This window comes from Anthonomus grandis, chromosome 22, assembly GCF_022605725.1.
Source record: "Anthonomus grandis grandis chromosome 22, icAntGran1.3, whole genome shotgun sequence".
NCBI lineage: Eukaryota > Metazoa > Arthropoda > Insecta > Coleoptera > Curculionidae > Anthonomus > Anthonomus grandis.
This window is the reverse complement of record NC_065567.1, coordinates 32906328-32918644: the sequence shown is the minus strand read 5'-3', so window position 1 is coordinate 32918644 and position 12317 is coordinate 32906328. Positions and strand designations below refer to the sequence as shown.

At 31.9% G+C, this 12317-nt stretch overlaps 1 protein-coding gene across 6 annotated transcripts in view; it reads left to right on the top strand.

The window, feature by feature from the left end:
* Window positions 1–11577, top strand: part of LOC126749160 (Ca(2+)/calmodulin-responsive adenylate cyclase) — a 163055-nt gene extending 151478 nt beyond the window's left edge. For 5 of the 6 annotated variants that reach the window (XM_050458839.1, XM_050458840.1, XM_050458838.1 and 2 more), the window contains 5 exons: window positions 972–1317; window positions 5939–6062; window positions 6247–6368; window positions 6418–6560; window positions 9006–11577. In XM_050458839.1, the coding sequence (XP_050314796.1) occupies window positions 972–1317; window positions 5939–6062; window positions 6247–6368; window positions 6418–6560; window positions 9006–9343 (1073 nt within the window). In that variant the 3' untranslated portion in view covers window positions 9344–11577. The remainder of the gene's footprint in view (window positions 1–971; window positions 1318–5938; window positions 6063–6246; window positions 6369–6417; window positions 6561–9005) is intronic. The other variant, XM_050458842.1, reaches the window with a different exon arrangement.
* Window positions 11578–12317: the final 740 nt, after the last annotated feature.

The following is a 12317-nucleotide window of genomic DNA, read 5'->3' as shown; positions in this document are numbered from 1 at the left end:
TTGACGCTGAAGCAGCGAAACGTCCTGAAATTCATTCTCTAAGAAGAGTAAATAGCGGTTCGCATTCAAAGATTCATGAAAAAAAGATACAATTATTTTATTTTGGTAACTTCCATACCATACATTTGTTTTGAATGCATACTGGTCGTGTGATTTGATGTTGAAGTTTGGATTAATATCACTCCACCAACGGCAATTTTGGGAAGAGATTGTTCCATTTGATAAAGATGTTGCTTCATTTGAAAAAGAATATGTCTTCCCATAAATGGGTTATTTTTTAATGTTCCTCGAATATCACAGCAGAATTCAAGGCGTTTATCACGATCTTCTGGTCTTAACGTATTTAAAAATTGGGGCTTGTATCGGTCAAACTTGTTCTTTTTTAAAATTTTTGAAACCGTATCTCTGTTATTAGGACGTGGAGGCTGCCTTTGTTCGCAAGGATTTTTCAGGATGTTCCATTGTTGAAAGCATTAATTCAAATTCCGTGTCATTATTGACAACCCGTTGTTGGCATTTCTTGGTAAATTCTTAATTACTTACACATTCAAAAGTCTTGAATTTGGTTAAGACTTTCCTTACTGTACTACAGTGAGGATTTTTCTCTGGGTGTCGGTTATTCACAATTTTTTCAGCCTCTCGATCCGTTTTATAATTGTCACCTAAAATCAATTTTATCTTCAGTGTATGTTTTCAACCTCACTGTCAAACATTTTTTGCTATAAACAAATCATTTGTTTGTCAGTGCATCCTAGATTTGACGTAATTACGCTTACATTTGCATTGTTCGTAAATCGCAAAAAAATCTAGTAGTAGTAGAAGTGGTAAGTAGCACGATATAATTGCGTATTTGAATGTAGTTTTTAGGTCTAAACAATGTGTTTTATAAAAATTTTCGTTATTGATAAAAAAAGGTACTTTACTCTTAGTAAAGCAAAGTAGACACACTGTATAAATAATTTATTTTCTAGAAAACTGTGATAATACTGTAGGACCATTCGAGAGGGAGATACAAAAGTTGATAGACGAACAGAACCTATTGCAAAACATCCCGCCCAAGTTAGAGAACCAACAGAATAAAGACTTCGCACTGGAGCCTTTAGTAAGGTACGCCCCGAACAATAATAACCACCAGGTGGGGCTAGCGGCTATTCAGGCGCTAGCGCTAGGTTTGCGGGTGAATCCCACTGGGAGTGTGACCCTACAGTGCATGTCCCCTACCCGAGCAAGCAGCAAAGAAGGGTCGCTTAAGAGGGGCGCGTCCCCGCCCGGGACGTCTGAATCAAATAAACAACCAAAAGTGTCGCCTCTTGACAGGTATTTTGCTTAGATGTTTTACTGAAGACACTAACAAATTTGTTATGTTAGTGGTTATGGGTTTTAATCAGTTTAGTGGTGATGGCATACAGAATTTGTTCTGTTCTTTTATTTCACTTCTTTCCTATGTAGTAGTTAGTAAATAACAAGAAAAATTTACACTTAAGGATTTCGACTATATATACACGTCTGGCAAATTTCTTTCTTAGTTGCTGAAATACCTCAGGTATTAACATGTAACGAAAAGTCTTAGGTAAAGAGAATAATCTATTACGAGATAGTGGTAAACGATGTATTTTCATTTCTTGTGACTAATAGATTTCGTTAGTTGTACCCTGTAATTGACTAACGGAAAAGTGAAATGAAATAAAAAATTCCTTTCCAAATTTTTTTTTGAAACAGTGGTTTTCGACGAATCCGTGGTGGGAAGTTTTCAAACGAACACTCTGTATATTGATGACTATGATATAATTTTGATGATATAATATTTAAAAAAGTGTCATGACTAAATTCTAAATATATTTTTGAAGGCACGTGGGAATCCATCAGATATACCTTTATTAATAAATTTTCCGAACTAAGAAGCTAGATAATGATTTTCAAAAAATTGATAATGAAAACAAATATATTACAAAATAAAACAAATATACAAAAAATTCGGATTTTTCTAAAGCATCTACAGCTTCAATAGATGCCATTCATTCCAAATAATGCCATTTTAGATAATTCAAGTTTTGATATTCAAGTTCAGCTGTAGTATGCTCATAGTCCGAGGTACATAGATAGATATACCGAGGTATATCTTCTGCTCTCAAATTTTGCTTTTAACATTCCAATTTTGCCTAATTTATCTGCAGATGTAGAAAGGAAATTTTTACAAATTAATTTATTAAAAACCAAACAAAAGAACAAACTACCCACTAACAGTATTGTTGGTCTGATGCTTTAGAAAGAATACATCAGTTATACCTTATCTATGGAATATATAGGCAGCAGTTAGTTAATGCTTTAACTAAAACATTAGTCAAGGATTGTTCTCATATCATAATAATAATAATAATAATAATAATAATAATCATAATAATAATATGTACAAAAAATCCGATCACCTTTCTGATTTAGACTGAATTAAATATGGACTTTTATTCAGATTGTTAATTTGTAGGAATGAAAATTCTTTACCGCCTAAGGGCCTAAGATTTTATGATTTGGCATTTAACTATGTATTATGTTACGTCAATTTATTTTTAACGTTTCTTGATTCACAGAGAATATATAGTATAAATGTTCAATTAGTATTACCACTTATAAAGTCTTAGACGGTGGCGAATTTAGCGAAGTTTTGTTAGGTATTTATTTTTGACAATAAAACTTTTATTGATCATAACTATATTTTTGGGTTTATTAAGTTTTAAAATAAAAAACGATGTGTTTAATAATCTTATTTCTCGTTTTAAATACAAAAACAAATCTGCCGTTTTATCTTTGAATCTACCGCTTTTTTAATGATAAATCTACCGCATGCGGGGATTTTAACCTGGCAACACTGATTATACGGTCTACCTAAAATACTTAAAGGCAGTTGCCCTATTAGACCAGTCGTTAGTTTCATCAATGCTTTAATTTCTCAAGTTTCTAAGTTCATAAATAATATACTATTGGCATTTTTGCCAAATCCACTATACACTACTAAAAATCCGAAAGAGTTGATTGAGAGGGTAAAACTTATAATGATATGGTGATATAATGATAACTTTAAAAATAACCTTTTAGTTTCCTTCAATGTAACTTATTTACATCAGTTTCTCGACAAGAAACATTGGTCATTGTGTCTCAGTTATTCTCACATATAGGTAAGGGCAAACTTACGTTTTATCAATTCCAATGAGATTAATATAATGGACTTAGCAATAAATAACCAACCCTCTTTCTCCTTTATTTTTTGACCTATTTTTAAATTATCTTGAATTCTTTATTAGTACCTCTCTATTAGCTGATGATAAAGTTAGAAAATGATTGGATAATTGCCTAGCTATAATTGCTACTGAAAATTGCCAGCCAAAAATCTTATAAGATCTCGAAATAAAACAAAATAATTGCATTAATTTTGTTGACTTAATTAATTCAAAAACTGAAACTGATACTGTAGAATTTTAAATTTGTCGAAAAAATACTGAAGCTGACCACATTATTCCATCTTATTCGAATTATCCTTACTCTCACAAAATGTTACCTGTTAATTGTTACGTTTACAGAGTTCTCAACACTCCTTCAAAGAATTTTAACTATAATGAAGAAATCAACACTACCAAACAATTAGCAGTTAACAATGCTTATAATACAAAGATATAATCTCAAAATACAGATCTGGAAATAACGTACTACTTGCATATCCTAAAATAAATTATAACTCTCTATATGTATAAATTGTAAAACAATAATTTAATAAATAACACTTATGTTTCTCTCTCTTTTATAGGTCTTATTTCCTTGCAAATTTCTAAGATATTAACTGACTATATACCAAACATCAAAATTTCTTTTAAATCTTATACACTTTACGTGCATTTAGTCAATACCAAATAAAAAATTCCCCATATTGATCTTTGTGGAGTATATCGTCTTAAGGGTCCTGATTGTACATACATCCACCTATATTGGGAAAGCAATACGTAAACTTTCAACCAGAATAAAAGAACATCTTAATCAATCTAACAAATCTTCTTTTCATTTATATACAGGGTGTATATAAGTATTATCGGCCCAGTCGGTATACCAAAAAACTTAAATGGCGACATGTATGCTGAAATATATATAGAGCTCTATCGAACCACTAATAGTACGGGAAATAGAAAATCACAGGGACATACACGGAAATTTACCCTTAGAAGAACGCTTACTACAATTATAACAGGATGTAGTACCCCCTCATGATGAAGTTCGCGTTAGGCAATGGTTGGATGATAATTAACCTAATCAGTGGATTGGAAGAAGAGGTCTCTATTGAATGGCCACCTTGATCCCCGGACCTAACACCTTTTGACTTCTTTTTGTGGGGACAGTTAAAATCTGTGGTTTCAGTCACTAGAGCAACTCCATCATAGAATAATCCAGAAGTGCCGTGCTATATCCAGAGAAAAATTTGTAAATATATACGAACAGAGAAGAATTTTCTGAAATGTGGCTTTCTATGGTATCATTCGAAAGCATGTTTCAAGAGCTTCTAGATGATGTATCAGTTGCCCCCTTTCTATTTAAGATTTGGGGTGTATCCCACTCTGTCTAAGGGGTTGCAGATAAGGGTGAATAATATGCTGGTTTTTGTCCCCTCTTCGTTTTAAAGAAACTGTTTTTAGCGTTTTTTATTCAGTTTTCCGTTCCTAATATACGGCAATAGTTTTTGGAATGCTTGTAAAATTATTAATTCAATTTCATAAAAAAATCATTTGTTAAGATCAAGAAAGGCACAGAAAATCTTTCATTGAGTTTCTTATTGTTTAGAAGAAATAATGGTGATGCCATTTTAAAAAAAAAATGTTGGGGTGGTTTTTAGGGGATGAATTGAAGGAAATGAAAAAAAAATCATATTTAAAAATAAAAAGTTACAACCTGTAACATTGATTGTGAGACACCCTGTATTTAAAAAAGGAAAATTATTTATTTTAGGAGAAAGAATAGTGTGTCAAGATTCTATAGTTGAAATGTAATCATAATAATTAATTAAGTTGACCGCACTAATAAGGACATACTTCCGATCTATTCAACATGTCCTATCATTTTTTTTTGCTATTTAAAACACTAATAGCCTATACATTCTTATCTTAATGCTAAGTGGGCGAGATGTGAGTATGTTGCTTCTTAAGCTGAATACGTATTTTTATTTCATTTGACTTTCCCGATTGTTACTTAGAGTTGTTATTGCAAGTTAATGAATTTATTTTCGCACCCAAGACTTTAGTTACCCAGACGTGTATAGCTACGTACTAGCTAAACTACATAACCAGTGCCTTTAAACATGATTATTTAGAAAAAGAAACAATATTCACACCCCTTATAATTTTTTTGTTTTGCATCTTTGCATAATATTTTCTGTTGCTAAAACAGATCTTAATTTATTACATATGCTCTTCCTATAGAAAGGTCAAACGGTTACTTCCTATCATTATATTTACCAAAATTTTCTTTTCAGTAATTTCTGCCCTATTCTATTTTTTATTATATTATTTTTCACTATACCTTCAAAAGAAAATTCAGTATGCCATCAATTTTAGCAAATAATAGCTTCAACACACTGGTCCATGCTGCTTGCTCACTAACAACACGCTTCATACACACTTACATACATTTACTTTTAATTAAATCCTTCATGTTGTGTATGGCAATAAAGAATTTACTGAATCATACTTAAAAATAAAATATTGCCTATTAAATGAAATATCATAATGGAAGCTCATTTGACACAGAGTTAATTTATATAGGAACCACTCGTCAGATGTAAGTATTGCGTATTAAAGTCTTAAATAACAAACGAGTAACAAATTGCATGACAGCTTTACCATGTTTCTTGGCAAAACATGTTCTTTATTTTTAAAGATAATTTTGCTTAAAACCAATTTCTCAGGACTCCTAAGGCAATGGAGGAACCGGATGTAGACTGTGATATGGCTGAGATTCCACCTCAAGACGATACCGATTTGGAAAGTTTTGAGCAGGAAGAAAAGAGACTGGAAGAAGAAGCATCTCAGGTATTGTTAATTATTTATTGTAATAGGATTTAAAGCATTAAAAGGACCTTATATATTACAAAAATGCGGTAAATAATACTTTTATTACTTACAAGCAGCGGTTAAATAGGGAACTGGTAACTGATTTTTATTAAATCTTTAATATGAAAGTTGCTATTTACTTACTTATTTAATATATTTCTAGGAGGCTGAAGTCAAAAGACGATTAGAAGAAAAGATACTAGAAAAACTGGATAATGCTGACAGTTCGTCCCAAGGGCGAACCCAGCAATTGTCTTCCACGGGTGGAGGAGCTGCTGAAGGAAGGTAAAGAAACACTTTTTTTTTTAATTTGTTTTTCATCGTTTTTTTTTAGCGTTTCTGAATGGTCTGAAGATGAAGACGGGGGTGCTTCAGAGCCTTTATTAAATGATAGAGAGAGTACGGGGTATACCACCGACGACCCCGCGTTAGAAAATATTAGTATGATTAATGAGGCTGGATTAACCGATGCGGAAGGTATGTAAAATGATCGCCAATTTTTTTTTTAATAAGCTCGTTAGCTTTTCCTTATAGGTTCTTTAGTATGACAATAAATACAGTACAATTTTGGAACATATAACAATAAATTGTATTCAAAACGCTTTGTGTGGTTTTTTTTCATAATAAGTATATTTGAATTAATACATATTAGGATATTTTTGGGGATGCGAGGCCTGTGGCCACGCACTATTATGAGGTTCTCCCCATTACCATTACAGAGTTTTTGAGAAAAGCTTTAGAAACCTATTATTTAATTTAAAATATATTGTAGTAACTCAGAGGTCTTATTTAAAGATCTGAAGAGATAAAGTGGACTGTATTTGAGTAGAGAAGCTGATTTTAGTAATTCAGCCTTCATCCTATTCACCCTTACCCAGTCCTCGGTATTTATATTGGACGGTAAATGTATAAAAAGTTGAAGTAATAAAGTAATTGTATTGTAATAAAGCTCGACTTAGCCATAAATGAACAAATAGGAGGGTAAAATGGGTCGAACCCGTAGCACATAAAATTAGCAGCCGTAAAAGTAGTACATCGAGAACTCGCGCGCGGTAATGATAACAAGCTCGTCAACATTTTTCTGCTCAGGTACTTTTTTTTTTAATATTTTTATTCTAGGATAGATACCAGGGGAATTGGATAAGAATAAGGAAAGTACAAGGTGGCAGAAAGGAAATATCGGAAAAGAATGAACAAATAGTTTGTTGAGCATAAAATTGTTACGACTCAATTGCAAATTACTCACTGGAGATACCAGATAAACTCACGAAGTGCTATTTGCAAAACTTAATGCAGTGCTCATTGCGTACTTCTTAATAAGGAATTATGCACTGAAAAATCAAACTACAATTACAGTTTACATGTGGGTCCATTGCTCTTTTATGAACACTCGATATTACGTCAATAGGCGGATGATTCCTAACTGTATCTTTCGTTTTCACGACAAAATCTTTCTTTAGCTCAATTTCAGTTTAATAAGGTTTTAACAAGTATTGATGACTTTTCACAGGATCACAACTGAAAATTAAATGCCTTTAATTTTTATATAATAATACTGTTGTGGCAAGTGCTTTTGATGTTTCTTCTTAACAATTAATTTTCATGCACAGATTTGATATCTTCAGCTATCAGTAGTCAATGAGGTCAAAAATCTGGGCGTGTATTTTAACAGTAATATTACATTTCAAACTTATATTAAAAATAAGCTTAGATTTGCATATATCTACCTAAGAAAACTATTTACGATTTAATATTAAATATTATTTATCTCATTCACTAGTTCTTTCTTTACTCGATTACTGTAATGTTGTGTCTTCTGATTTCCTGACCGAAGCAACTGCTTACTTTATACAAAAACTCAAAAACTGCTATGTATGCGTTTTGCATTCAAAATATCATTTAGGAATCATATTACTTCCTATTTAAATAACAATTTTATTTTGAATATGAAAAATCATAAAAAATGTCTTATGTACACCCTTATTTATATTATTTTAAAAACTGGAGAGCCTTTATCTTTAGTGAAAAATTTAAAAAATGCTTTCATAACCTGGTATACGTATATCACTAGATTTATAAACCAATTAGAGTCCCACCTAAATTTATTTATTCTAAAAAGAAAATTTATTCAAAAAACTTTGTTTTTTGAATAAATTTTCTAAGGATGTTAAACAATTTATAATAGGAGCATTTATAAAATATATTTAAAATTATTTTCTTGAAAAACAGAACTGGAAGGCCTAATTTTAAATAAATACAATTAATGCGTAAATGCTGTATATTTTTTAATAGGGCCTGAGTATCCGCTTGTCTATTTAGGCTTGTTAATTACAAGTAGCATTTATTTACATATTAGGTTTTTTCTTTGCACCCCTTGCGCTTTTATCGAACCTACCTCCCTCAAGAATTTCTTTCAACTGTACTTTTATAATTTCGTGTAAAAAAAAAGTAGTTCTGTTGGTCAAGTTAATAGTTATTACTATTCTTATTATACTACTATTCTTAGTTTTTTATTATTATTCGTTTTTAAAATAGCCTTGCCAAAGAGTTTGTTATCTAAAGCGCTCTAAAATGGTTATGCATGCCTAGGACATTATGTCTAAAAGGTACTTTTTAATACATAGTGTTCGACTTAAAATAAAAAAGATGTTATAGGCTTTATATAGAAGTCGCATTATTGAAGATATTTTTTTAAATTATAATTTAACGATTGATTCATGTTGACAAATTTCCCGGTAGGTCATTAGGGGCACCCTGTCATAACCTAAAAATTTTTTTTCATATATAAATTAATACATGTTTGGAATGTATTAATTTATATGGGTGTTTAACCTACCTAAAACAGCAAGTCTCTACCCAAATATACTGCTTAAAATTAAAATAAATACTATTAAAAAAACTGTATTCTAATATATTTTTTAGGAGCACTAAGCGACGTAAACTCTGCTTACAATGAGCACAACCACGACGGCGACATGGATGACAATACGAGCATGTCCTCGCGTGCATCCTCACGCATCTTTGACTCAGATGCGATGATGTCACTGGATTCGCTGAGCGCCCTCTACGATTCTGAGTACGATAACTGTTATCGGACCGACGACGATTTAAGCGGCATGCCGGACCTGGACAGATTAAATTATTTTTCAGTGCCTGTAGTTAGCGACGTGCATCTTGCCAATATCCGATCAATGAGCGAGAGCATCACGAGGAATTTCGGACAGCCTCGTAGTGAAACGGATCCGGATAGTGATGTTTAAATTATAATATAATAATTTTGTTTAAATGATTACGGGTAGTTTTTAATTATTGTCGTCTTGTATGATATTAACTTGAGCCATTTGGCGATCATTTATTTTACATGCAGGGTGTCAAGTTGAAAAATTCCCACCCCCAATATCTTTCTTGCACATATGAATTTTATTTATAGAGGGGGCACTTCAAATAAATATTTTTAGCCTTCCTGTTCAAATGTCACCGTTAGAATCTTAAATGGGAATTTAGGATTGACGGATCTCTCTTTTCAGTGGTATCTTGCTTTTTGTCGAGAGGTTTTTTTAGTGTTCGCACAAAAACAGTGGGTCTCCTTATAGCACATATGATTAGAAAAGTGTCAAGGTTACACCATTAAAATCGTTAAATATCAGGCAGAAAATCTAGTTTAAATAAATAATTTTCAGTTAACATAGGATCTACTTACGCACTATATTATGAGTTGTTGAAAACGTCCGATTTCCAGTAAAGTCAGTTTTCGAACTTCTCCCTAATATTTTGAAAAACTTCACCGAAATTTGACATGCATTCTGCTGCAATTTGCTTTTTAAGATTAGCAATATCAGCAAGTTGCGTATTATAAACAAAGGATTTAAGATGTTCCCAAAGTATGAAGTCTAAGTGTGCTAAATCCGGTGATCTTGGAGGCCATTTAATCCTCTTCTGTCAGTTAATCTATCCTGAATCTTTCGCGCAACCACTGTCTTTTTTTTTTGTTACACTATCGGACCGGGGGAAAATAATGAGGTGAATCACCGTCCTGCTAGAATATTAACAAATCCTCCTGTAGAGCTAAATTACACTCTGTTGAGTTTCTAGCTCACAATTCCTTCAAGCATGTTAAGGTATGGATCACCTGTCAAGCTTCCTTCAATAAATAAAGAAGTAGTAACGGCATTTTCAAGAATACCAGCCCAAACATTAATTTTGTAGGGATATTGTGTTTGTCCTTGAAAAATATGCGGATTTTCGCCACTCCAATATCGACAATTTTGTTTATTAATATTTTTATAAAAAAAAAAATATATTCATCGCTACAATAGATATTCGGCAGAATATTAGAGATGGCGTTGATTTGACGACTCAAGAAATGTCTTGAGAGTTTTTGATGTAACTACGTTTTATATGAATGAATTTTCAGTGCCTTTTTTACTGTTTCATGTAATATTCCTGTGTGTTCTGCTACTATCCGCAAGGAGTTGGTGGGCTCTGCAGCAAATAATCCCAAAATCTCAATTTGAGTTTTTTTATTTGTCACTTTTATTTGTTTCTATTACTCAACGAACCAGCTTTGGAAAACTTTGCCACTAATCCAGCGCATATCGGTTTCCAACCAATTTCGGGTCTTTCTTGAAGAGAATAAACCATTCTCATACTTTATGCACTTAATAAAAGTTATCAAAGTGATGATATGATTATCCATATAACCCATTGCATGAGTTTTGGTGTAAGCACTAACGTGAAAACCAAAATCTCAATGTAGGCAAATTAAGTTGTTTCTTTATTTGCTGTTGTTGCGTTCCCTTTGAAACGCGATCATTCGGAAACCTCTAAATAAAAAGCAACGTAGGATACCACTAAAAAGAGAATTGAATGCCCTTTAAAACGTTGTGCCAATTAAGCCCCATTCCCATTTAAGATTCTAATAGTGGAAAGTTTTCAAATTGACACCCGATACATACGTGCCCATTCAATGGCAATTTGGCTACAACTTATAATGTATAATACTTAGGCCCGTTATATGGCATTTTGAATCTCCTGTAGCGTCATTATCAGTATTAGTTTTTTTTTGTGTAATATATTCAACCTGTAATTCATATCTACGCCAATGGCTCTCGTTATCACCATACATTGGTAAGGAAATATTGCCAATTGTTTTAAAAATTACCTGTACTTGTTCTTATGCGTTTGACTTTTATTCAGAAGCACTAGTCATAGAGTTAAATGCTTACATAATGTTACTTCTTACTCATTTCATTTTTCATGATTATTTATTTATTCATTATACACATATTTCACAATACTTTTAAACTCTGGGTGTTGTATATTTTTCTAAAATATCCCATAAAAACATGAAGATTCTAATATATCTTACCATATGACTAGTGGATTCTGACTTCTGCAGTCAAAAGCCTTTTTCTAGTAGATCCGGTACATAGGTATAATTTAAAATCCTGTAATTTATGTTTTGTAGATATTATATGATATTTATTAATCTTAACATTGTGTTTGGTGCTTCATACTACTAATTACGATGTAAATGTGGACTGAACTTGTGATTCTATTTTGTATTGTAATATTATGGGCTGCTCTCTTTTAAGGCCACTAATCCTATGCCAGAAGATTGGTTAAATCACGTCAAGCCATGGCCCTTTTTCTCCTACTTCCAAGTAGTGAATTTCGCTACGTGTTAAAGTCCTTAATTCTATTTAAATTATTTACATAAATTAGAACCCCTGAGCAGGTCAACGAAATCGTTTTATAATCATTTTGTGGTCTTCTATTCATTCGAAAACAGATGTAAATAAAAAAAGGGAAATTAATGAATAAATCATTGGGTTTTAGGCAACCTACTCTAAGAAATAAAAACCCAGCTAAGATGTTGTATCGTGGCTTGGCGTGAATTTAAGCGTAATTCTTAATAACAACAACATTTGTTGATACAAGTAAGTGTTGTTTTTTTGTAAGTTTTATTAATTATGTTATTGTCGAAAGTGAGGGTAGCTATTTAGAATCTTCTACCGGTAATTAGTAGAAGGTAAACCAAAGAAAATGCAGGTGGTATTTTTGTATTAAATTTCATATGTCGAAAGTCGAGATTTACCAGGTTTTTTTTGTTGATCATTGGCGAATATCCTTTTATTTGCTGTCGTAATATTTATAGCAATACATTATTACGATATAGATGTGTTTTTGGACCATATTATTATATTTATTAAAATGAGACAGTTTAGATATTAT